The following is a 26,974-nucleotide window of genomic DNA, read 5'->3' as shown; positions in this document are numbered from 1 at the left end:
ACTGGTTCCGGGCGTTGGGAATGGGGTGACTGGCCCACCGAGCGGATGCAACCTGCAAACGCCCTACTGGAGGAATTCGCAGGCGATTCGAGGACCGTTTAGGCAAGTACAAGGGACCCCTATCTCCTTCAATTTAGACCCCAAATAGCTCCCATTAGGTTAAAGGCAAGGAGGGTTCCTTTGCACTCAAACCTAAAATCGACAAAGAGTTAGATAAATTAGTCAGCCAGGGATACTAGTGCCAGTTGACCATGCCAAATGGGAGCGCCAATCGTCACCCTATAAAACCAGACGGGTCCATAAGATTTGCGCTGATTACAAGGCTACCTTGAACAAAGCATTGCAAAAAGCGCCTACCCAGTTCCAGTAGTGCAACACTTATTGCACTCACTAGGACACGACAAGTTTTCGCCAAATTAGACTTGGCACAAGCGTACCAACAGCTACCCGTAGATGCTAGCACAGCTGAGGCCCAGACCATTGTAACGCACCGGGTGCCTTTAAGTGCACCCGGTTACAGTTCGGGTGAGTGTGGCCCAGGGCTATTCCAAAATTTGATGGAGCGGCTCCTACAAGGGTTACCGAGTCGTACCCTATTTCGATGATGTGTTGGTATCAGGGAAGATTTAAGAGAACTGGGGAAGCGATTAAGGAAAGTTTTGGCCATTTTAGGTCGGCAGGATTAAAAGTCAAAGCAAGCAAGTGTCAGATAGGGTCGAATCTGTTGAATTTTTGGGCTATAGAATAGACAAAAGGATTCACCCACTGAGAGCAAAGTCAAGGCGATAAAGAGCCCCAGCACCCAAAAACAAGACAGAACTCCAGGCTTTCCTGGGTCTGGTAAACTTTTCGCCGTGTTTTTAAAAGACAAGGCAACCGTTGCTGAACCGCTGCATAAATTGCTTGGAAAAACACTGTTTGGTCGTGGGGAAGTCAGAGAATAGGGCATTTGAGGCAGTAAAAGTTTGCTATCAAGCGATAGCCTGTTAATACAATACAACAACAGACTGCCGTTAGTATTGGTTTGTGATCGTCCCCTATGGAGTAGGAGCGGTACCAGCCACAGACTCCCAAAGCGGCACTGAAGCCCTATAGCGTTCTATTCACGACGATGTCCCCGGCTGAAAGGAATTACAGCCAGCTAGATAGGGAGGCTCTACAATAGTGTCAGGGTGAAAAATTTCACGAATACGTTTTGTGATTTGAAATTGTTACTGATCACAGACCGCTATTGGGGTTACTGGCTGGCGACCAACGCCAGTAGCACTCTCACCTAGACTGACCAGATGGACTATTTTTTGACCGCATACTCCTACAAGCTGCAGCATCGGCCTGGAAAGGAGCTGGGGCATGCGGACGCGTGAGCAGATGCCCATTGCCAGGGAAATCGAGGACCCCACCCGGGCACACCCGTTCTACTAATTGACTCTTTGGACTGGGGCCAGTCACATCGCAGGAAGTGGCTCGGGCCTCCTACCGGGACGTTGTTTTAAGGACTGTAATCAGTTGGGTTCAAAGGGATGGCCGCTGCTGCTGTGACGTTTCAAGGAATTTGTAAAGAAAAGAATTGTCTGTGCAAGGGGTGCCTGCTCTGGGGGGATAGGGTGGTAGTTCCAGAGAAGCTGAGAAAAAAAGTTCTGGAACTCCTGCATGAGGGTCACCCAGGAATTGTAAGGATGAAGGGTTTGGCTAGGAGCTATGTCTGGTGGCCCCTAATGGACAGGGAAATCAGTGACAGGGTTGGCCGATGCCAAGTATGTCAGGAATCCAGACCACTACCACCTCGGCCCCAGTTTTGGAGTGGGAGAAACCCCAAGGCCCTTGGTCCCGCATACACATTGATTTTGCCGCCCTTCCACGGCCAAACATTTCTAATTGTGGTGGATGCATTCTCCAAATGGCTGGAGATCATCCTAATGAAATCCACAACGCTGGAGCTGTCATCTCAGCACTAAAACACCTTTTCGCCACGCACGGGCTACCGGACACCCTCGTGTCCGATAACGCCCACAGTTCACCGCAGCATTATTTGAAGGGTACCTGGCTGAAGAGGGCATCCGACATGCCTCTCAGCGCCGTTCCACCCGCGCCGAACGGCCTTGCTGAACGTTTTGTCCGGAGTGCGAAAGAAGCGCTATCACGGCGCCCCGCGATTGGCAGGCACAAATCGACGCATTCCTAACCGCCCAACACAGGACCCCTGTGTGGCCACCGCCGCAGCCCAGCCGAGCTATTAATGGGGCGGAAGCTACGGTGCCCGCTAGACCGGCTACACCGAACTACGTACAGGACGGGTTCAAAACAAAACCAGATAGAATCCGAATTAAACATAGGAGCCCCGGTGGGGGCACATAATTACAGCGACGGCCCTAACTGGAAGAGGGGGATAGTCATAGACAAAACGGGCCCCAAATCTTATCTAGTGGAACTAGACGATGGCAGAATCTGGAGGCGCCACATAGATCAATTAAGAAACAGATTGAGCGATAAGGCAGAATTAGGCGAGAACAGCCCTGACTATGATTTAATTAACCCCACAGCTGACCGGAGCCGAGAACAAACAGAAAGCGTAAGCAAAGAACCAAACAGAGACTTATCTGAGTCAGGCGAGGTCCAGCGACACCCTCCGGTCCCTCTAGAGGACAGCAGGTCCGAGCCGGACAATCCAGGGCCGGATGGCCGGGAGGAGGAGCTCAGAGGAACGAAAAGTCCCTCCGGCAAGCTCGACTCAACTCCAGAAAGTGAACTGCGCAGGTCCGGGAGAGTCAGGAGACGCCCCACGTACCTGCAGGACTACGTAGAGAAGTAATATGCAAATATTGGCAAAGTGCCTTCTGGGAGGGAAGGAGTGTAATGTATTACTGTAAGTTTTGGCGGGAGTTTTAGGCGGGAAATATCTCGGTTCTGATTGGATGCAGCCTCAGGCTGAAGTGTATATAAGGAGAGGTTTTTCTCCAGAGTTTTGCTGGGTCACACTATATTAAAGAGCTGTTGTCACTAACCTGGTCTCCTGCCTCGTCAATACCCAAACTTAACAGGTGGGATAGAAATAATAAAATAAAATAAAATAAAATAAAATAAAATAAAGGCTACTAATTTTCCTGAGAAAAGAGGAATGTGCTGCTGTTCCAAAATTGCAATATTTTGCAACTTGCCATTTTCTCTCCATTAGACTTGGAATATATTACCACAGCTGAAGGCTAGACAGAGAAGTTGACCAAAATATGTTGGAAGAAGGCAATAATGGTCCACCAAGCAGACTTCCTGAAAAACTGAGGAACTGAACTTTCTCATGTGATACATTACATTGTTGAGCAATCTGAAGATCTACGTTAGGTGCATCCAAAAGGTTGAACCTGTCCATTAGATTGTTTCTACTAATTTTCACTGAATTACCTGGAATGATAAAGGCATTGTTTTACCTAACTAGAAATGAAGATGGCTGTTTGAAGTCCAAAGCCTCTGAGCACAATAAATATGGTTAGCCTTCTCCAATCAGATGTTTTCCAAATACAGCAATAGCACTTAGCAGTAGCACTTATATATAGCTTCATAGTGCTTTATAGCCCTCTCTAAGCAGTTTATAGAGTCATCATATTGCCCCCAACAATCTGGATCCTCATTTTACTGACCTCAGAAGGATGAAAAGGCTGAGTCAACCTTGAGCTGGTCAGGATCGAACTGCTGGCAGTGAGTAATGAGTTACCTGCAATACTGCATTCTAACCACTGTGTCACCACGGCTATATGTTAGATTACAAATTCTGGCCAGGTTCGAGAGAAGGAATATAAGTCGTATAACCCAGAGCAGTTAGAAGGCACTGACAAGCAGGTATTTTGAGCTCCACATGGTCTTGTACATTCGGCTTGTAATAATTTTAGTTACACATAGAGATCACATTGATATTAGTATTTTCTGTTTATAAAAGTTATTAACGCCTAATAAATTCAATTGTCCCATATTTACTGATTGACTAGATTCAGTGGTGGGTTTCAAAATTTTTTACTACTGGTTCTGTGGATGTGACTTGGTGGGTGTGGCATGGCATGGTGGGTGTGGCAGGGGAAGGATACTGCTTTGGAGGTCCGATTTCTTTTGATGCGTTAATCGGAACACTGATACCCAGTAGTAAAAAGAAAACCCACAGAGCAGGAGCACTCTCACAGGGCAAGGTCCAATCCACAAGGACTCCAGACACAAGACAAGGGCAGTCCTCAGAATGAGGAGCAGGTCCCAGGCAAGAAGCAGTTCCAAAGGGCCAGTGAAGCCCTTCTTTTGTGGGCCAAAAGCAGACCACAAGAGAAGGGCTAGATCAAAACAAAAGATGAAGAACAATCTTCCAAGCAAGGCAAGGCAACAGCAACAGGCATGAGTTGAAGCAGGGGGAGTGTAAGCCAAAGCAAACAATTGTTCCTAACTCCCCACTGCTTCTCCTTAAGTTACTCCCCTTCAGATGTTCCTTGTGAAGATGGGTGGGTGACCTCCTCCCGAGTATCTTGCAGCCTTTTTCTCTGTTGTGGTCTGCCAGCAGCCTGCAGACCTGGCAGTGGACAGTGAGGAGGCTGGGGAGGACATTGGGCCAGTCCTGGAATCAGGGGAAGGCCCAGACAAGGGCTCTGCGTCGGAGGCAGAGATGGGGCCAGGGCCATCTGGGAGCGATGCGTGGACTCCGGAGCCTCCAGAGGTGGACAGCAGAGAGGCAGAGGAACAGGAGAAACCTATTCCTAGTGCACGCATGCGAAGAGCTACCAGAAGGAAAGAGCAGCTGAAGCAAAAACATACTTATTTATTCAAGTGGGACTGGCATAATAGTTTGATTTTAAATTGGGGTTTTATTAATATTTTAAATATTTTAAATTTAAATTTTAATTATCAGCCGTTTTCGTAATTTTGCTATATTTTAATTCGTTTTTAACTGTACATATTCTGTATTTTATTTCTGGCTGTACACCGCCCTGAGTCCTTCGGGAGAAGGGCGGTATAAAAATTTAATAAATAAATAAAATAAATAAAAAAGGATCACTCGGGAGTAAGGCCAGAAAATGATTGGCCACTCCATAAGGCTTAAAAGAACAGAAATGAGCCATTGGGTTCTTTGTGGAAAAGCAACGTTGATTCCAGTGCTTCTCATTAGTGTCTCTTTTGGGGAGGGGGGGGGTTGCCAAGGAAATCCTTTGGCAGGTTGCCAAAGACAACAAAGGTTGGTGATAAGGCCGAAGGACTGTTTATGAAGAATTTGTTTTGAACGAAGCTGAGAATGAATTAATTCTCAGCTGTTTAAATAAAATAAGTTTGTTCTTTGGTAATCACTACTTGGGCTGGGCCTCAGTCACAACACTCTGGGCTTTCCTATGCTCCACTTTCCTTGCCCTTAGATTGAGTGGAGTAGACAACTGTTCCTCCTCAAAGGAGATCGGCTGCCTATCAGCACCACTGCCAGTCAGCAGCTGATCCTCCCCTGTGGCTGTGCAGGCAGCCAGCTCTCCATCTGGTGGACCACCTCTGCAATACCTGAGGGGGCCTGGACAGCATTGTCCTCAGCCCCTGGCATGCCTTCCTGTCAGAAGGTCCTAGTTCCACCTATTCTTCCTCCGAACCGGGCTCTGAGGGGACATGACACTGACTCTATGGCAGCCACTTCTGTGACATGTGAGATGGCGTGTGCTCTGCGACTGCACGAAGCAGACTCTGCATCTCCCCAAATGGCACCTGCTTCTGGGATGGTGCCACTCAATCTCTGTAGAGGAAAGTCACACAGCAGATTATTTGCCTCTCTTTCCCAAAGGGGATTTCGTGAGGCATCCCTGTTCTACTTAACAACCTGTGTGATCACTTCATGGCTGCAGCGGTCAGAGCAGGGATTGTGGCCAATAGGCGAGACAATTATGTGGGCACTTGGTTTCACAATCGCCTCAACCTACAACCATAGTTCTGGGTTCAATTATGGTCATAAACTGAGGACTACCTATATTACTTCAGAATGCAAGGGACATTTTATCATTGAATTATCTGCACCTAAAAATGTTTCCAGCCAACATGGTGGGGGAGGGGGGGGGAAGAGCAGACCCTTGCATATATTTCCATCCATTATAGATCACTGTAATGAAAAAGGTTTGATTGGCAAATCTGGAATTTGTTTTTTGTTTTTTTTTCTTGAGAGGCCATGTGCTTGGTGATATTCTGATTGTTATGTATTAACAGTTGTGCCTTTAAATATTTGAGCGGGAAATCAGCACGTTGCTGATTGGACGAAGCCTCCAGCAGAACTGTATAAAAGGAGAGGTTTTTGCCCCAGCCTGTTGCTGGGTTCACCCTATATTAAAGAGCTGTTGTCACTACCCTGGTCTCCAGCCTCGTTACTTCCCGAACTTAACATTGGCGACGAAGGTGGGATATCGAGGCTAAGGAGAACCAGAACCGAGCTGAAGCACGCTAGTCCCGAACCCAGCAAACTCAGGGCAGAAACGCGGAAATGGCAAACACGCCACCCGCACCGTACAACCCGGGCAAGGAGAAATGGGGAACATATGACCGTTTAAAGCTTTCTAGAAGCCAACAATTACAGGGGATCTGATAACCGCAAGCGGGCTTACTTCCTAAGCCATTGCGGGCCGGAGGTAATCGAGATTGCGGAAGCCTGGCAGAGCCAACGCCGATACAATCGGTATCGTGGCCGACCCTGCAGACTTTGCTGAAGAACCATTTACCGACGCCCGTCCAAATACGTGCAGCGGTTTGAATTCGGAGAACGTAGACAGATGGAGGGCGAGTCCATCGGTGACTATATGGCCGCCTTAAGAAGAGCGCCCAAGGACTGCGGATACCGAGACTTAGGCAAGTGCTACTCGAGCAACTCATCCGAGGGGTCAAGGACATCCGCCACGGCGGCGACTGCTAGCCAGGAGCAACCTGACACTAGCCACCGCTCTGGACGAGGCCAGAGCACACGAAATGTCTACTAAAGCAGCAGAGACTCTGCAAAAGCCTCTTCAATCCAAGACGGCGCCAAGCCACGCCAGTACACCAGGAGGAGATTCAGTCCGAATCCGAAGGTGAGGCGAGGATGAGGAAGGGTCTGCCGGACCGAGAAAGCGACACTGAGGACCGTGGCAGTGCGGAAGCTGCGGAGGGCAGCATCAGCGCCAACGCTGCAGGTTTAAAGACGCAACATGCCGGCGGTGTGGGAAGAAAGGACACTTAGCTCAGGTTTGCAGAGCGGCCCAACCTTCCGCCGAAAATTCAAATCGGCCAATCAAAGCGCGGAACCGGAAAAGGCCCGCGATTGGTTCAAACAAGAAAGTAGCAGTCTAACCAAAGCGACTGTCATTATAGGCGCGCCTCAACCAAAGTGGAAAGAAGATTTTCACAAAGCCCAAGATCGAGAGTAGCAGGCTTGAAGTGGACACGGGATCAGCGATCACCATCATGTCCTGGGACACCTGGCGAAGTCGCTGCCGTCCGTCGCGGCGCCATCTGCAACACAAGCGGCTACGAGTGCCACGACTACCAGGAATCGCATCCCTGTTCGAGGACCACCTCCGTCCGAGTCGATCACGGCCCTCACAAAAGACCCTGCCCATCACGATCGTCGAAGGAACTCTGCCCAGTCTGTTGGGACTAGACTGGTTTCGTGCCCTGGGCATGGGAGTGACTGGCATCTACAGAAGTGACTGCAATTTGAAAGACATCCTCTTTAACGAGTTCGAAGATGTCTTCAAGGACTGCCTGGGCAAGTACAAGGGACCCCTATTTCCTTCAACTTAGACCCCAGGTAGCCCCCATTAGGCTTAAGGCGAGAGAGTCCTTTGCCCTAAAACCAAAAATTGATAAGGAGCTGGACAAGCTCATAAATCAGGGGTTTGGTGCCAGTCGATCACGCAAAGTGGGAGACGCCAATCGTCACCCCATCAAATCGGACGGGTCAATTAGAATTTGCGCTGACTACAAGGCGACGCTAACAAAGCCTTACAGAAAGCGCACCGGTTCCGTGGTGCAACATTTATTGCACTCTTTGGGGCAAGGGCAAGTCTTTGCAAAGTTAGACTTGGCCCAAGCCTACCAACAACTGCCAGTAGACGCCCGCAGCCGAAGCCCAAGCGATTGTGACGCACAGGGGGCATTCAAGTGCACCCGATTGCAAGGGGTTAGTGTGGCACCAGGGCTGTTCCAAAACCTGATGGAACGACTACTGCAAGGGCTCCCAGGGTAGTTCCCTACTTGATGATGTCCTAATTTCAGGGAAAACATGGAGGAATTGGGGAGGCGGTTAAGAAAGGTCTTGAGCATTTTCCGGACAGCGGATTAAAAGTCAAGACAAATAAATGTCAGATAGGGGTCGAATCGGTCGATTTCTTGGGCTACGGATAGACAAGAAAGGAATTCACCCTACTGAGAGCAAAGTTAAGGCAATTAGGAAGGCTCCAGCGCCCAAAAACAAAGCAGAGCTGCAGGCATTCCTGGGATTGGTTAATTTTACGGTCTTTTGAAGAACAAAGCAACCGCTATGGAACCGCTGCATAGGCTCTTAGGAAAAATACTGTTTGGTCTTGGGGAAAGTCAGAAAATAGGGCTTTTGAAGCAGTAAAGAACCTGCTCTCAAGTGATAGCCTGCTCATCCAATATCACGACTCACTACCCCTAGTGCTGGTTTGCGATCGTCCCCTTATGGGGTGGGGCTGTACTCAGCCATAGACTTCAAACGGCACAGAAGCCCCTATAGCGTTCTACTCTAGAACGATGTCCTCCCCAGAGAGGAACTACAGCCAATTAGACAAAGAAGCATTAGCCATTGTATCAGGGTCAAAAATTCCATGAGTATGTCTTTGGGCGGAATTTTGAAATCGTGACTGACCACAGACCGTTACTGGGATTACTGGCTGGCGACCGCCAACGCCTGTGGCACTTTCGCCACGCTTGACTCGATGGACTATATTTTAGCCGCTTACTCATACAAGCTGCAGCATCGACCGGGAAAGAAGTGGGGCATGCAGGCGCATTGAGCCGATGCCCACTGCCAGGGGCGATCAAGACCCCACTCCGGGGACACCCATCCTCCTTATTGACTCGTTGGACTCTGGCCCAGTCACATCAAAGGAAGTGGCTCGGGCATCATACCGGCACATTGTGTTAAGGACTGTACTCGGTTGGGTACAGAGAGGGTGGCCCGCTGCGCCGGGCGAACGGTTCAAAGAATTTGTTAAGAAACGTGATGAGCTCTCGGCTCAAGGGGGGTGCCTGTTATGGGGTGATCGTGTAATAATTCCTGTTAAGTTAAGGGGCAAGGTATTGGACCTCCTCCACGAGGGTCACCCAGGCATCGTAAGGATGAAGGGGTTAGCTAGAAGCTATGTATGGTGGCCACTCATGGACGCAGAGATTGCTGAGAGGGTAGGGAAATGCCAAGCTTGCCAAGAGTCCAGACCGCTACCCCCAACAGCCCCAGTCAGAGAATGGGAAAAGCCCCAAGGGCCTTGGTCAAGAATCCACATTGACTTTGCTGGCCCCTTTCACGGCCAAACGTTCCTAGTGGTGGTGGACGCATTTTCCAAATGGTTAGAGATCATACTTATGAAGTCCACCACAGCCGAAGCAGTAATCGCAACCCGGCGCCACCTATTCGCAACTCACGGGTTGCCGGACACTCTGGTGTCCACTTGACTGCTTGAACCCCATTACACACCGAGGGTTACAAGGGGAGCTAGAAAAACAAGGGAAATGAGCATAGGCGACCGGGTGTGGGCCGAAACTATGGGGACGGCCCGAGTTGGGTCGCGGACAAGAAATAACAAAAGTAATAGGGCCAAAATCGTACGTGGTAGAGCTACCAGACAACCGAATGTGGCGGCGCCACATAGATCAGTTAAGAAGCGAATAACTGGCCAAACCAAACCAACAGAGACAGGTAATGACCAATACCACTTTGAATCCACAGCCGACAATGACCCGGGAGGCGCAAGACTTAGCTGAGGTCCCAGAGTTCCAGCGACGCCATCAGGTCCCCGAGAAACAGCAAGGAAAATTCCAAAATTAATCCAAGGCCGGATGGCCAAGAAAAGAGTCGGCCAATAATCCAGAGCCCGATGGCCTAGAGAAAGAGCTGGGAGGAGAAAACAGCCTCCGACCAGCTCAAAACACCACCCAGAACTGAACCGCGAGGTCAGAAAGAACTAGGAGCGCCCAGGTTATTTGCGTGACTCGTGAAAAATAACATGTGAATAAATATGTAAATAAGACCAAGTGTTTTCTGGGAGGAGGAGTGTTATGTATTAACAGTTGTGCCTTTAAATATTTTAAATTTAAATTTTAATTATCAGCCGTTTTCGTAATTTTGCTATATTTTAATTTGTTTTTAACTGTACATATTCTGTATTTTATTTCTGGCTGTACACCACCCTGAGTCCTTCGGGAGAAGGGCGGTATAAAAATTTAATAAATAAATAAAATAAATAAAAAAGGATGACTCGGGAGTAAGGCCAGAAAATGATTGGCCACTCCATAAGGCTTAAAAGAACAGAAATGAGCCATTGGGTTCTTTGTGGAAAAGCAATGTTGATTCCAGTGCTTCTCATTAGTGTCTCTTTTTTGGGGGGGGGGGGTTTGCCAAGAAAATCCTTTGGCAGGTTGCCAAAGACAACAAAGGTTGGTGATAAGGCCAAAGGACTGTTTATGAAGAATTTGTTTTGGACGAAGCTGAGAATGAATTAATTCTCAGCTGTTTAAATAAAATAAGTTTGTTCTTTGGTAATCACTACTTGGGCTGGGCCTCAGTCACAACACTCTGGGCTTTCCTATGCTCCACTTTCCTTGCCCTTAGATTGAGTGGAGTAGACAACTGTTCCTCCTCAAAGGAGATCGGCTGCCTATCAGCACCACTGCCAGTCAGCAGCTGATCCTCCCCTGTGGCTGTGCAGGCAGCCAACTCTCCATCTGGTGGACCACCTCTGCAATACCTGAGGGGGCCTGAATAGCATTGTCCTCAGCCCCTGGCATGCCTTCCTGTCAGAAGGTCCTAGTTCCACCTATTCTTCCTCCGAACCGGGCTCTGAGGGGACCATGACACTGACTCTATGGCAGCCACTTCTGTGACATGTGAGATGGCGTGTGCTTTGCGACTGCACGAAGCAGACTCTGCATCTCCCCAAATGGCACCTGCTTCTGGGATGGTGCCACTCAATCTCTGTAGAGGAAAGTCACACAGCAGATTATTTGCCTCTCTTTCCCAAAGGGGATTTCGTGAGGCATCCCTGTTCTACTTAACAACCTGTGTGATCACTTCATGGCTGCAGCGGTCAGAGCAGGGATTGTGGCCAATAGGCGAGACAATTATGTGGGCACTTGGTTTCACAATCGCCTCAACCTACAACCATAGTTCTGGGTTCAATTATGGTCATAAATTGAGGACTACCTATATTACTTCAGAATGCAAGGGACATTTTATCATTGAATTATCTGCACCTAAAAATGTTTCCAGCCAACATGGTGGGGGAGGGGGGGGAAGAGCAGACCCTTGCATATATTTCCATCCATTATAGATCACTGTAATGAAAAAGGTTTGATTGGCAAATCTGGAATTTGTTTTTTGTTTTTTTTTCTTGAGTGGCCATGTGCTTGGTGATATTCTGATCTTAATCATCTCTGTTTTCCAGCTGAAGCTCAAGGTTTAACTATTAAAGAAATAAACTAGTTTTACCATCTCCTATTCCCCTATTCCTTTCACAGGGAAAGTAGAGGCAGGGGTCGTAAGTCACACCAAAGGTCCTGTCATTAGCAAGCAATGACCACACTGTGGTGGTTAGGTTTAGTCACCCCTGTAGCCTATATTCATTTATTCAGTTTTAATGAGGCAATCTCTTATTCTCAAAAAGACTTAGAAGATTGTTCTAAGTTTATGATCAGTAAAATAGCAGAGCTTTAAAAAAAACAAAACCAAAAACCCGAGGACAGGCTTAATTGGACCACTTTAAAAAATACTACTTTGTAAAGCAAATCCTCGGAGATTACATTTTTCCAGCAGCGAGCTATATATATATATATATTACAATATGATTTGCAAAACCTTTTCCTACTGGTATATTTCATAGATTTTATGTTACACATTTTTAAGAAGAAGGCACAATATACCTACAGCCTAACAAAGTCTAATAATAAACATGATTTTAAGTCACAGAAAATATGCTGGCCTTACTCGAACACGTTCTCAACATCCTTTTCTAAATCTTTGGAAATTAAGATTTTAACAACAGCCAGCAGTCAGATCCTAAAGAAGAAGGAATGGAAATGAAATATTTAGACACAGCATATATGTCTAAACATCATACGCCTTATCACTTCGTTTCGACGTCTTAGTTCCTTGAGCAATAATAAAAATGTCTGGTGATTTCTCCTTCTTCTCCTTCCAACTTCATGGAATTCTTTGATATCCTGTTTGATTCTAATGGCAAGAAAGAGAGGAGGAGGAAAAGAAGGAGAGTATCTGAACTTCATAGACTAAGTACAATGCTTGAGGGCCCAATTAAAAATATCAGGACACCTCAGTTAATGATGGTTTCTTTATTACACTGACAAGCCTGTAATTTTGGCCAGTTATCACAGAAAGGCATAACCACTCTGAAGCATTCAGTCCTTCCACTGGTGGTTGTACTACAATTTACAGCATATCTCATACTGGCCTTGGGTGCTGGAATTTGAAGCCCAGTAATATCTGGAAGGTTCCCAGCTCTAAAGAATGACATGGAACATACATAGAACATATTTGTAGGAGGGGAAAAACGGTCCGGTTCCAAGCCAAGAGAAAGGCGCTGGAAATAAAATGGAGGCTGACTGGAAAGACGGACTCTGTTTATTGATGAGAAAAACCAACAACAATATGTAGTTCTGGGACAACTGACAAATTAGCTTGGTGAGTGGATGGATCTTTATACGGTTCTGATTGAGATGCTCCGGGGTTGTGCACTGTCTAATGATGGTGGGTTAATCCTATTATGTCGTAAAGGTCCTGTCCTGTCCTTAGAACTTGGGTGGGGGAATGCAAATTCTTAATCTCATCAACTCCAGCCTCCTATGGCTGAAGGTGTTTTGGTTATGAATAGGTTGGCCCAGTCTTTCTTAACAGGTACAAAATATCCATCTCTAAAGACTTGAGGCTTCTGCATGAGGCTGTTAAGAAGACTGGACCTGCTTTCTGCCTTCGTTGAGATTTTTCTCCATTTCTCCTGTTGGGATAATATAATATTCTACCTCTTTTAATATTTCCCAAAATATTTCATTCTCTAGAAAATGTGGGGGCTTTCCACATTTCCCCCCTTTTGGGAATACACACACACACACACACACACACACACACACACACACAAGTTACTAAGTCAGCAACATGAACATACGGTATTTAGCTATATTGTTCAGCCATCCTATATAAGATACTGCTCTAACATTTCATTTACCAACTAAAAGAAGACAAGACAATGGCGAATCCAACCTATACATCGACTACCGTGCCGATTGCATAAAAAATCATAATTTAGTAACTCATTTACAGTGGGGATGAACACTGTGTGGCTTTCTAATGGCAGACATGTAGGATAAAGGAACAGCTGTTTTTTTAAAAAAAATTAAATTATTTGTATGGTAACATGTTGAAAACCAAATTAAGACAGTAATAATAATCTAGCTCTGTATGACTATAACTTGTTGCTGGCAATCCTTATGATTTACCTTGATATATTGATCATCAATTGTGTTGTAAATGTTGTACCTTGATGAAGGTATCTTTTCTTTTATGTACACTGAGAGCATATGCACCAAGACAAATTCCTTGTGTGTCCAATCACACTTGGCCAATAAAAATTCTATTCTATTCTATTCTATTCTCTGAAGATCAAAAGTGAAATTAATACATAATGTACTAAAACTAACAAAATCAACATACTATTACAATCAAACTAAGCCAGTCCTTTGAAATCTAGACCATAAGAAACTTAAGTGTTCCATTTTATTATTTGTACAAAATAAAACCTTAGGGAATACATCTTTTAAATCCATTCCTTAACATCCGCAATGTTAATTTTTTTACACTTATGTAGAATAATTATTTTTGCCAAACTATATTCTTCAATATGAATAGGGTTGTTTCTCTAAAAGCTTGGGAAGACTACATCTTGCCCATACCTAGAATAGAATAGAAGAGAAAATAGAATAGAATAGAGTAGAATACTTTATTGTCGCTTTGAATGTACACTAATCGGCATACATTAAAATGAAATTATATTGCATACAGTTCTCAAAGGGTCTCTACCTCTAATATAAACATAAACATGACAAGATAAATAAATAAATAAATCTGTTTGATATGTCAGGCAGTTTCTTCACATTCAGTGGTTTAACACAGTGGCCCCCAATCTTTTGCGCACCAGGGACCGGCTCCATGGAAAAAGGTTTTTCTGCGACCCAGAGGGGCCTTGGTTTCACATGTTACCTGCATCCTGCAGATGGAGAATCACTTGTTTGCGCGGCCCAGTTTCTGGCATGCCATGGCCCAGTACCAGTCCACGGCCCAAGGGTTTAACATGTTTCAGTAAAGATTCTTGTCTGCTTAATCCGTGTATTGATGAATAGATGGGCTATTTCCATAATCTTAAATTAGCTTATTAGATATGCCAAATTAAGTGTGAGACAGTTGATCAGTTGTACAAAAAAGATATGCCATGTACTTGCTCAATATATTAATAGATTATATAAAGTATGGTAGTGATTTCATAAATATCCAAGCAGTTTGACTAGTACTTGAATCTATTTTCTTTGCTCCAATGAGAAGAAGCTCATTTAATTTCCAAACATTTGGGATTTCTCCGATGCAAACTAAGGGCCATTGTCCAATGCTATCAAGAACCTTATTAGAGAAGAAAGATTCCTATATATCAAGCTCCATTAACAAGGAATATGTTTTTCCTTAGATAGTCCTTGTTTAGTGGCCAGAGCTGGGATTGGCAACCCAGTTGTTAAGTGAAGTCTTCTCTAAGTGAAATGACAAATGAACTTATGATCTTATTTCAGCTTTCTTTTACTTTACCAACTTGTGGGGGTCGTAAATGTGTGGAGAGATCATAAAGTTACTTTTCCTCAATGTCATAATGGTCACTAAACAATAAATAAAGGACTATTTATTTCTCAATGGAGCATAATATTTCTCTTTTTCCTGCAGTTTGAAAGTAATGTGATTGATAGGTGTCAACTTCTGGAAGAAAATAGCTATTTGAAATACAGGTAGTCCACAGCGTATGACCACAATTGAGCCTAAAACTTATGTTACTAAGCAAGACATTTATTAACTGAGTTTTGCCACATTTTACGATCTCTCTTGTCACAGTTGTTAAGTGAATTCCTGCAGTTGTTAAATTAGTAACAGGGTTGTTAAGTGAATCTGGATTCCCAATGGACTTTGCTTGTCAAAAGTTCACAAAAGGTGATCTCATGACCCCAGGACCCTATGGAACGAACTTCCCCCAGGACTTTGACAGCTTCCGGACCTCCGGACCTTTCGAACTTAAGACATATTTATTTTCTTGCGCAGGACTGGCCTAAAATTTTAAAATTTTAGCTGATTTTATGGGCTTTTAATTTTTATTAGTTTTTTAGGGTTTTGAAATGTATTTTAATAGTTGGGCCAAATTTAAATAAGTTTTTTAGCTATTGCTTTTAATTTGTATAGTACGTGTCTTGATTGTTGTTTTATTTGGCTGTTAACCACCCTGAGTCCTTCGGGAGAAGGGCGGTATACAAATTAAAATATTATTATTATTATTATTATTATTATTATTATTATTATTATTATTATTATTATTATTATTATTATTATTATAAATGTGAGTCAATTGCCAAGTGTCCAAATTTTGATTACATGACCATAGAGATGCTGCAACGGTTGTAAGTCTAAAAAATGATCATAAGTCACTATTTTCAATGCCATTGTAACTTCAAACGGTCACTAAATGAACCGTTGTAAGTCAAGGACTATCTGTAGTTTCATCACTGAGACCACAAAACAGTTACTTCCAAAGAACTATCCAAAGGCATTCGAGACCATCAAACCCAATTCTTAAGAAAACATGCAAAGATGTATTTTGTTGGCATGCATTTAATTGTTCCTTGGTTTAAGCATTAAAGTTAGCTTATATTTTCATTTTTGGGATTCTGCTTATTCACTGTCTACCTTGCCTGGATAGAATGGAATATAAATCACATGAAGAAAGAAAACTAAGGATTGCCTTGAAGGATTTCTCCAATTATTGAACAAAATGGGGTTAATTTTTAAATAGGCAAATGCTTAGTGCTCTTAGAAGCCTAAATGGACATTGTTCTTTGCAAATTTTATTTTGTATTTTAAATGATTGCTTAGATTTGGAACGTTAAAAATTCAATGTGGAGTACTTTTTTTAAAAAAAAAAAAGAACATGTTATTACCAACCTGGATGCCAGCTGGTTTCTTCATTTAGAGCCAAGAGCTTTCACAAAACAACATATAATTTTCACAGCGCTAACATTAAAAAGGGTGAAGATGGCACGTATCTGTGAGATCAGAAAAAGGACTGCTCTAAAATGAATAAATCCAACACTGTAGCCTGTAATGTTTACTGCATTACTAATGGAGAAATCCAAAGCCAAAAAGTTGTTTGAGATACCCTAAAGATAAGTGATAGGCCACTTGGGAAAGCCAAGGGAAATCATCAAAAGTGAAAGTTAGAATATTTTGGACATGTGATGTGACACTTGGAAAAATACGTTATCCTTCACTTAATCCTCCAAGGAAAGATTGAAGGCAAATGAGGTCCAGGCAGAAAAAGAACATCATGGCTTCAAAATGTAAGGGACTGGTTTGGACAAAACTCAACAGAACTTTTTCATGCGGATGATGATAAAAATAGAATTGCCAGCATGATCGCCAACGTCCAATGACAGATATGGCACAAGAAGAAGAAGGTAACACCCACAGATGTACCTTGTGTAAGAGCCTTATTTTATATTGATTCCAAACTCTTAGGATGGCACCACTAACAAAACAATTCTTGAAATCAGCATTTATTTAAGTTTGTCACACCATAGCTAGGTGTGCCATCCGCATCTTAATTCATGGCCCTCCAAATCTAATAACCACTTATTTTTAAGGGTCACCCAATTTTTCATCCAGATCAAACAGCACACCTCAAAGTACAGGTAGTCTTTTGGCTTACGACCACAATGGAGCTCAAAATTTATGTAAGAGTTTTATGTAAGGGTTTATGTAAGGGTTCTCCATTCCTCTGAAAACAATAAAATACCCTATCCCACCAGACTTGAAATCCTAGGCTTAGAAAACTTGGAACTCCGTCGCCTTCGACATGACCTAAGTTTAACTCACAGAATCATCTATTGTAATGTCCTTCCTGTCAAAGACTACTTCAGCTTTAATTGCAATAATACAAGAGCAACTAATAGATTTAAACTTAATGTCAACCGCTTTAATCTAGATTGCAGAAAATATGACTTCTGTAACAGAATCATCAGTGCTTGGAATACTTTACCTGACTCTGTGGTCTCTTCCCATAATCCTAAAAGTTTTATCCAAAAACTTTCTACTGTTGACCTCACCCCATTCCTAAGAGGACCATAAGGGGCGTCCATAAGCGCACAAACGTGCCTACCGCTCCTGTCCTATTGTTGTTGTTTTTTTTTGTTTTCTTTTTCCTATATATATGCTTATACCTCCTAATATTTACTCATATATGTGTTTATATACTATATAATCTTTTGTATGATACGTACATATATTGTTGTGACAAAATAAATAAATAAATAAATAAATAAAATAAATAAATAAAAGAGTAACAACAAAATTTATGTTGTTAAGTGAGAATTTGTTACGTTTTGCCCAATTCTATGGCATTTCTTGCCCCAGTTGTTAAATGAATCGCTGCAGTTGTTAAGTTAGTAACCTGTTTTTTAAATGAAGCTGGCTTTCCCATTGACTTGGCTTATCAGAAGGTTGCAAAAAAAAATGATGCCAGGATGTTGCAACCGTCATAAGTATGAACCAGTTGACAGACATCTGAATTTTGATCACATGACCATATGGGGTTCTGTTGCAAAGATTGTTACTGTGAAAAACTGTCATAAGTCACGTTTTTCAGTGCCACTGTAACTTGGAACAGACTACAGTGTTAAATCTGATAACTCAAAACCACCTCTTTCTTTTAGCATCTTGCAACAATTTATATTTAATCTTTTCAGAGTGTTTTTCAGATAAGCTTAGAAATATGCTTTTGTCATTGTACATCAGTTGTTCATATTGGTAGTGTCTGGAATAAAAACGGCATCAGTATAAAACATCTTAATTAGAGAGGTTCTATTCAGCAAAGATAATTGCAAAAGAATCTCTAAGACAGGATTCTCTTAATCATCTCCAGCAAAGGAAAGCCTCCATAGATCACATAAAACAATATTACATGGAAGAAAAACTTTTATACAGAATTTGAATTTGAATATTTGAATATTTTAATTTGTATACCGCCCTTCTCCCAAAGGACTCAGGGCGGTGAACAGGCAGGTAAAATACAAATATACACAATAGTTAAAACAACCCTTAAAAAACTGATTTAAATTAGCCCAAGTATTAAAATAACTTACACCCCTATAAAATTACAAAAATTTAAAAACCCATCGAATTTTTTTTTTTTTTGTTTACATTTATACCCCGCCCTTCTCCGAAGACTCAGGGCGGCTTACAGTGTATAAGGCAATAGTCTCATTCTATTTGTATATATTTACAAAGTCAACTTATTGCCCCCCCAACAATCTGGGTCCTCATTTTACCTACCTAATAAAGGATGGAAGGCTGAGTCAACCTTGGGCCGGGCTCGAACCTGCAGTAATTGCAGGCTGCTGTGTTCTAATAACAGGCTTCTTACCAGCCTGAGCTACCACGGCCTGAGCTACCACGGTTTTTCAGATAAGCTTAGAAATATGCTTTTGTCATTGTACATCAGTTGTTCATATTGGTAGTGTCTGGAATAAAAACGGCATCAGTATAAAACATCTTAATTAGAGAGGTTCTATTCAGCAAAGATAATTGCAAAAGAATCTCTAAGACATGATTCTCTTAATCATCTCCAGCAAAGGAAAGCCTCCATAGATCACATAAAACAATATTACATGGAAGAAAAACTTTTATACAGGCTTCCCGAATATGGTATTCAAGGAGATTTGGAAAAGATTACACTATCATATACAGTACAGGTAGTCCTCGACTTAACAACGGTTCATTACTGACCTTTCAAAGTTACAATGGCACTGAAAAAAGTGAGTTATGACCGTTTTTCACACTTAACGACCGTTGCAGCATCCCCATGGTCACGTGAGCAAAATTCAGACTCTTGGCAACGGACTCATATTTATAACGGTTGCAATGTTCCGGGGTCTTGGGATCCCCTTTTAAGACCACCTGATCCGCAAAGTCAACAGGGAAGCCAGAGTCAATTAACAACCGTGTTACTATGACAACCATGTGACAACCATATTGTCAACTGCATTTAACAACCGTGGCAAGAAATGTCATGAAATGAAGCAAAAGTCACTTAACAAATTCTCACTTACCAACATAAACTTTGGGCTCCATTGTGGTTATAAGCCAAGGACTACCTATATATGTCACAATAAGTATAAGATAATTTTTGATCTAAGACTGCATACACATAGTGGTAGGAACATATGGGGGGAGGGCATGTTTGAGACCGGTCTCAACCACAGAAAATCCCTGAGTGACTTTGGAGTCTCATTGTTGTGTCTTGCCCGCCCTCAGAGCAGCCGGGGCCTTCTTACCTGCTCCCGAACACTGAGGAATGTATGCCTCCCGGCCCCAGCCCTGACTCCATGCCCAGGCAAACGGAGCAGCTAGACCCCTCCCCCTCCTCCACAGCATGTGAGCCTGAGGAGGGTTTATTCCCAACAACAGCTGATTGGAGTAATCCTCGCATCAGAAGATTGGATAGGCGGAGGCAACAGAAGGAAGGGAGGGGCAGGCCTTAATGAGTGCTGAGTCATGGAGCCACACCCCATGGCCTATATAAAGGATCTGCTTTCTGGCAGTCTCTGAGTCAGGCAAAAGTCAAACTTATCTTGCTGAAGTCACTTACTGGTCTCCTGCCTGCTCTGAGGACTTTGCTAGGACTTTGGGCAGAGCTGCAGAGGCAAGCCTGATTCGGATTTCCCTGACCCAGCCGTCAGCAGAGGAGTGGGACACGACACTCATAGCCTCTTTCTCTCTCAGCCCAACTGACCTCAAATGATTCCTGCTTTGGAGAAAGTACGAAGAAGGAGCTAAGTAGGTTGTCTGGAGTTCTGGATAAAAAAGGTGAGATATAAATCTAATATGAAAACAGGTAGTGAACAAACAAGCTTTAACAGAAGGGCCAAACCAGGGATGAAATGTAAAATTTGTTACTGCTGGTTCTGTGGATGTGGCTTGTGGGGGTAATGTGATTGGGTGAGCGTGGCCAACTTTTTTTTTTTTTACTTTTACTTTTAAAAGCATTTTTTCTACAACCTCTTCGGCCAAAGAGCTTGTAGAAAAAATGCTTTGAAAGGGTTCAGACAATCCCAGCTGAGCCCTGCAATAATCAAAGGCTTTTTTAAAAAAAAACTTTTAAAAGCATTTTTTCGGCTGAAGAAAAAATGCTTTTAAAAGTAAAAAAAACCTCCAATGATTGCACGGCTCAACTGGGCATGCGGGGGGGGGGAAGGGGGGGCAGGAATTTTTGCTACTGGTTCTCCAAACCACCCGCCGCCATCGCTACCGGATCAGGCCATTCGGTCTGAACTGGGAGCATTTCACCCCTGGGCCAATCTCTTTGAATTGCTTTAACATGTTGCCTCATTCACCAATCATGCACTCTTGTGGCATGGTTGGCTTGGACTTGACTTGGAATTCATCAGCCAACAATTGCCATTTTATGCTGTGATTTGTGGCTTAGCACAGCCAACAGTGGCTCATTCAGTAAACCAAGGTTTAAGTGAGCCACAGTTATCAAGCCCTGGTAAAGAAGGCGCCCATGATTCTAACCATCTGTGAACAAGACATATGGGCAACTTTCTAAGTTCCTGCATATGACTTATTGATTATCCCACTAATCAAGACAGATCTTTGCCCTGGGAGCCTCTTTTTTCTGTCATGCCTTCTGATACTTTATTTATTTATTTATTTGCTAATTCTTTATTTATCAAATTTGAAAAACCGCCCATCTCTCTTATAGAGGTGTCCAAATATAATATTAGAAACATTTAATAGAATAACAGAATGAAAGACTTGGAAGGGACCTTCGAGGTCTTCTAGTTTGCTCAAGCTGGAGACTCTATCTATGCCATTCCAGACAAGTGACTATCCAGTCTCTTCTTAAAACCCTCCAGTAATGGAGCACCCACAACTTCTGAAGGTGAACCATTCCACTGGTTAATTGTCCTCACTGTTGGGAAATTTCTCCTTAGTTCTAGGTTGCTTCTCTCCTTGATTAGTTTCCACCCATTGCTTCTTGTCCTGCCTTCAGGAGCTTTGGAGAATAGCTTGACCCCTTCTTCTTTGTGGCAGCCCCTCAAATATTGGAATACTGCTATCATGTCATCCCTAGTCCTTCTTTTCAATAGACATACTTAATTCCTGCAATTATTCTTCATACGTTTTCTATTTATATATTTATGTATTTTCTACTCTGTATTTAAAAATACAGAGGGGCCGCGGTGTGGCTCAGGCTGTAAAATAGCCTGTTATTAAACACAGCTGTCTGCAATTACTGCAGGCTCGAGTCCCACCAGGCCCAAGGTTGACTCAGCCTTCCATCCTTTATAAGGTAGGTAAAATGAGGACCCAGATTGTTGTGGGGGGGCAATAAGTTGACTTTGTATATAAATATACAAATAGAATGAGACTATTGCCTTACACAATGTAAGCCGCCCTGAGTCTTCAGAGAAGGGCGGAATATAAATGTAAATTTAAAAAAAAAGTATATACAATTTTAGAAGACGCAAATAATGCTAAAAATTAATTGTACGGCCTTCATTTCATGTGCAATCTATGAGTGAGACTCTTAGCTATTCTGATCTTAAAGGAGCATTTTCTCTCTCGTGTCAGCCCCATATCAAGACAACCAGAAGGGATGTAAAATGTGTTTAGCTTTGCCACCTATTAACTTGCAGCGACTGGGAGTAACAAAATCAGGATAGAGGCGGACAATCAGGAAGGCAAATGTCAGGCTGGTATAATTTTCTTTTGAAGGATGGAAGCAATAAAGTCTCCGAATCAAAAGACGAACAAACAATTGAGCCGGAATGGCTAACCACACAATTCAGGAAACCTTTTTAATCAGATTAACTGCTGTCTCTCTCGTTTCAAAAGCCACAATAGCACAGATTAAAAACCCTCAGGGTGATTTCAAGGCTGTGATAAAATACTCTGATAAACTGGGTGCTTTTGTGTGAAGGTGGGGAGAGACAGATAGATCAATTTGCTTTTGTTCTTTCCCGAAATTGGTGGTTTATCTCCTTCCTGACAATCAAGGCACTTTGAACTCATGTCATTTAAGAAGGAACTGAACAACCATTTGTCGAAAATAGCACAGAGGGTTGAGCAGAAGGTTGGACTAGGGATCTCCAACCTTGGCAACTTTAAGACTTGTAGACGTCAACTCTCAGAATTCTGGGAATTGAAGTCCACAAGTCTTAAAGTTGCCAAGGTTGGAGACCCCTGGATTAGAAGACCTCCAAGGTCCCTTCCAACTGTGTTATTCTGTTAATTTACAGTGAATTTTAGACCTGCATCTTAAACTCTCCCTTATGGTCATTTCAAAGCAAGGCCAATTGAAGACTTGGGACTGGACAAGTGCCTCTTAAACTGGTTTGCCCTTTTCTCACAGGCTTAAACTTTGTTAGCCCATTTGGAATTCAGCATCAGTTGACATTTCAATCCAGTAGGGTTTTTTTTGTTGTTGTTTAATTGTAAGGCATTACACAGTTGTGCATTAGGCAGCAACCTTGTCTCTCCCCCCCCCCCTTCTCCTTATCAGAGCGGAAAACTGCACCTGTAGAATTTCTGTCTCCCTCCCACGATGCTTTGAACAGCCCAGTCTGAAGCTGGCTCAGAATAGGGAAAAGCTCAGAATATTATATATATATATATTGGCACCGCTAATTTGAGCTGGCTTGTTTAGACCCAGCGGAGGGAAGGTATCTTCCCCGTTCTTTCAACAGCGAAAAGCTGGCTAGAAGATCTGAAGCGAGCCACCTCCAAACGAGACGCCGGCAAGCAGCTAACCTGGTTCGTGGGTGCATCGCACCCGGGACTGGCTCCTTCTTTCTTCGCCTCACCTCCTCTGCTCGCCTCCGCGTCAAGGGAGCGACAGAGCGGCCAGATTTCGTAGCATCCCAGCGGCTCCACAGCAGCCCGACCGCTCCAGCTTGGAAGGAGCCGGCCGTCTCTTCGAAGACCATCCAACCCGGACCGGGATCCGCGCTCGCCGACTCGCTCGCAGCCCGCAAGGAAGGCAGGAAAGTTTGGCAACGGAAGCAGAGGCAACTCAAGCAGGAGACGCGATGTCCACTTTGCTTCTCTCCCCGTCTTTCTTCCAGTCTGCATTGCCTTGGACCACTCTCAAGAACGAAGGCAGCCAGTCATAGAATTCGTCATGGGCTGGTGGTCATTATGAAGGGTGACAGGAGAGCAGTATTATTATCCCAGGATTTGAGGAGCTGCTGCCATAAAGAAGAACGGGGGTCAACTTATTTTCCAAAGCACCAGAAGGCAAGGCAAGAAACAAGGGGTGGAAACTGATCAAGGACAGAAGCCAGCTGGAATTGAGGAGAAACTTCCTAACGGTGAGACCGATGGCGGAGTGGAATGGTTCACCTTCAGAAGTTGTGGGTGCTCCATCACTGGAGATTTTAAAGAAGAGGCGGGACAATCATTTGTCTGAAATGGTATAGGGTCTCTTGCTTGAGCAGTGGATTGGACTAGAATAGCAATAGCACTTAGACTTATATACCGCTTCACAGTGCTTTTACAGTCCTCTCTAAGCGGTTTACAGAGTCGGCATATTGCTCCCAACAATCTGGGTCCTCATTTTACCCACCTCGGAAGGATGGAAGGCTGAGTCAACCCTGGCGAGATTCGATCTGTCAAATTGTAGGCAGGCAGCAGGCAGCAGAAGTAGCCTGCAGCACTGCACTCTAACCACTGCGTCAACCACTTGGGTGTTAGAAGACATTCAAGCTCCCTTTGAATTCTGTGATTCTGATCCTCATCCTGATTCTGATTCAAAGATGCTGGCATTGCGGAGCTGCTGATGAGCCTGTGCTGCCCAGGTCCCCTGTAAGCCCCTGCCAAATTCAGGCTCAGGGAGGGAAAGTTTTTTTTCCAAAGAAGAAGCTGAGCAAAGGAGAAAGAGAAAGACCTTCCCTGATGGAGAACGCCTCCAACCACAGCTGGGAGGTCTGGGAGCCCCAGGGCCCGCTCAGTGGCTTGAGAGTGTTGGCAGGATGCTTGCTGTCGCTGTTGGTGCTGAGCACCCTGGTGGGCAACAGTGTGGTGTGCCTGGCCATCCTCCGGTTCCCCCACCTGCGGACCAGAGCCACCAACTGGTTTGTGCTCTCCCTGGCCTTGTCTGACCTTTGCGTAGGACTGCTGGTCATGCCCTGGAAAGCGGTCACAGAAGTGGCAGGCGGGGTGTGGTTCTTTGGCAGGCACTTCTGTGATACCTGGGTGGCCTTTGACATCATGTGCTCCACGGCTTCCATCCTTCACCTCTGCATCATCAGCCTGGATCGCTACTGGGCCATTGCCAACCCCTTCTGCTACGAGCGGTGGATGACACAGTCCCTGGCTTTCACAATGATCGCCTTGGCTTGGTCCCTCTCTGTCCTCATTTCCTTCATCCCTGTCCACCTCCATTGGCACAGCGCCGAGGCGATCCCTGGCTTGCTTCCCTATCACTGTGACACTCGTCTCAACCGTACTTATGCCATCGCCTCCTCCTTGGTCAGCTTCTACATTCCCGTCTCCGTCATGATTGGGATGTACGCGCAGATATTTCGCATTGCTAAGGCTCAGATCCGTCGCATCTCCTCCTTGGAAAGAGCAGGTGGCCTGGGCTTGGTCAAGGGGAAGGAGCCAGTTTCTTCTCTGCGCAGCTCACTGTGCAAAGAAACCAAGTTGCTTCAAACCCTGACCATCATCTTAGGAGTTTTTGTCTGCTGCTGGATGCCGTTCTTCTTGCTCAATTGCCTGTTGCCCTTTTGTGACACCGGGCCAACGGACAGAAGCCCTGAGCAGCTGACCTGCATCAACACATCCGTCTTCAATATTTTCATGTGGCTTGGCTGGGCCAACTCCACCATCAACCCAGTGATCTATGCTTTCAATGTAGACTTCCAGCGGGCGTTCAGGAACTTGTTGGGTGGCCACCATCTTCCTTGTTGTGTTCCCAACCGTTCTGCCACCCAGAGAGTCCATTTGAGCGGTGAGTTGACCTCCTACCCCCACAGAAAAGATGAAGATTCCCCATTGTCATTACCTGCACATGCCATTGTAGCTTGGAATGAGCCACTCCCCTCCACAGCAAGCATCCAAGAAGAGCACTACGCAAGGCTCGTATCAGAGAAAGAGATGCTTCCACCCTCTCCAAGGGCTTACAGAAGCAGTTCCAATATGCCAGTTTTGCTTCCCTTTCAGTGTGAGAGTGAGCTAATTTTGGAAACGGATATTCTCCATGATGGAACTTAGAAACTCCCCAACCTCACCTCAGAGTGGTACTGCTGGCCCACGTATGCTTAGATCTAGAAACCACATGAGAACATGTTAGGACAGAAGAAGTAAAGGAGAGACCAACACACCTGATATGTTCTCTTAAGGGGCTGTTCTGAATGATTGCTATGCAGATGTAGGCTATCTCTAGAAAATATATAGCAACCCAACAGACTGCTGAATTTGGAGTAAGTTGCTCCATGAATACAGTCAATTCCTTTCCACAGTCATCTAAATTGGTGGCCATAATCATTTCTGACTTTTCTAACTATGGCTGCTTCTGGATAGCAGTTCATATGTTGGTTTGAGGATAAACTTGTACTTTTTACAAGATGGATTTAACACACATATACAGACATACATTTCCTCTTCCCATATAATGTCAGAAGAAAGAATTTTTCTTCTGACATACTAGTTTCCAATAAGGAAGGTGAGTATGTGTGAATAGGTATCCCTATTTGAAATGCTACAGCTCAGGTTCACATTTAGCACTGCAGAAAATAGGATGCTTTGCAGAATAGTTGAATTATTGTTGGTTGTGAAGTCAGCCAGATGTTTGGATTGGCCACTATGTTATGTCATTGTTTATAATCAGTTTGTGTGATCTTGTGATCTATTGTTTTTTCTGTTGTTGGTTATTTTTGCACAATCTGCACTTTAAACCACTTGATGATTTTTCAGTTCGAGTCTTGATTTTATTAGTTCAAACAGCTTGTTCTTGAGCTGCCTAAATCAACCCTTCAGTTTCTTTTTTCATGTTCCTGTTGTAAGCCATTGCCAGATTTTATCTTTAGACACCTTCCCCTTGATCTTTTATAGAAACTGACCATGTAATGGATTTTCCTTGCCAGCATTCTGTTTGTGTATTTATTACATTATTTCAATGTTCATGTTTTGTTTCCTGTACATTCAGTAAGTTCCAATTTTTAACTTGCATCAGTTCTTGTTCTTGGCGGTCTTTTACGTAAATACCCAATGACAGTTTGACAGTTTGTTCGACTTTGACAGTTTGTTCGACTTAAAATAAATCTCAGCCTCCTTTTCTGCTGAACAGGTATAGTCTATCAATATTACTATTGATATTGTAATATATAATAAATAGTAATAATTCCTTCCTTCCGTCTTTTTTTCTTTCTTTTGTCCAAACAGACCAGTGCGACTAGT

At 44.0% G+C, this 26,974-nt stretch overlaps 1 protein-coding gene across 1 annotated transcript; it reads left to right on the top strand.

Annotated features, from left to right (window-relative positions):
* Positions 1-24,469: 24,469 nt before the first annotated feature.
* On the top strand, positions 24,470-25,789 carry LOC131200814 (D(1) dopamine receptor-like). The gene has a single exon (XM_058188078.1). The coding sequence runs from the start codon at positions 24,470-24,472 to the stop codon at positions 25,787-25,789; it is 1,320 nt and encodes a 439-aa protein (XP_058044061.1).
* Positions 25,790-26,974: the final 1,185 nt, after the last annotated feature.

Source organism: Ahaetulla prasina, chromosome 6 (genome assembly GCF_028640845.1).
Source record: "Ahaetulla prasina isolate Xishuangbanna chromosome 6, ASM2864084v1, whole genome shotgun sequence".
NCBI lineage: Eukaryota > Metazoa > Chordata > Lepidosauria > Squamata > Colubridae > Ahaetulla > Ahaetulla prasina.
The sequence above is the reverse complement of the archived record's forward strand: the minus strand, read 5'-3'. Positions and strand labels throughout refer to the sequence as shown.

Excerpts from the sequence above, each read along its gene's own strand:
- LOC131200814 (XM_058188078.1), top strand. The coding sequence starts at position 24,470 with ATGGAGAACGCCTCCAACCACAGCTGGGAGGTCTGGGAGCCCCAGGGC.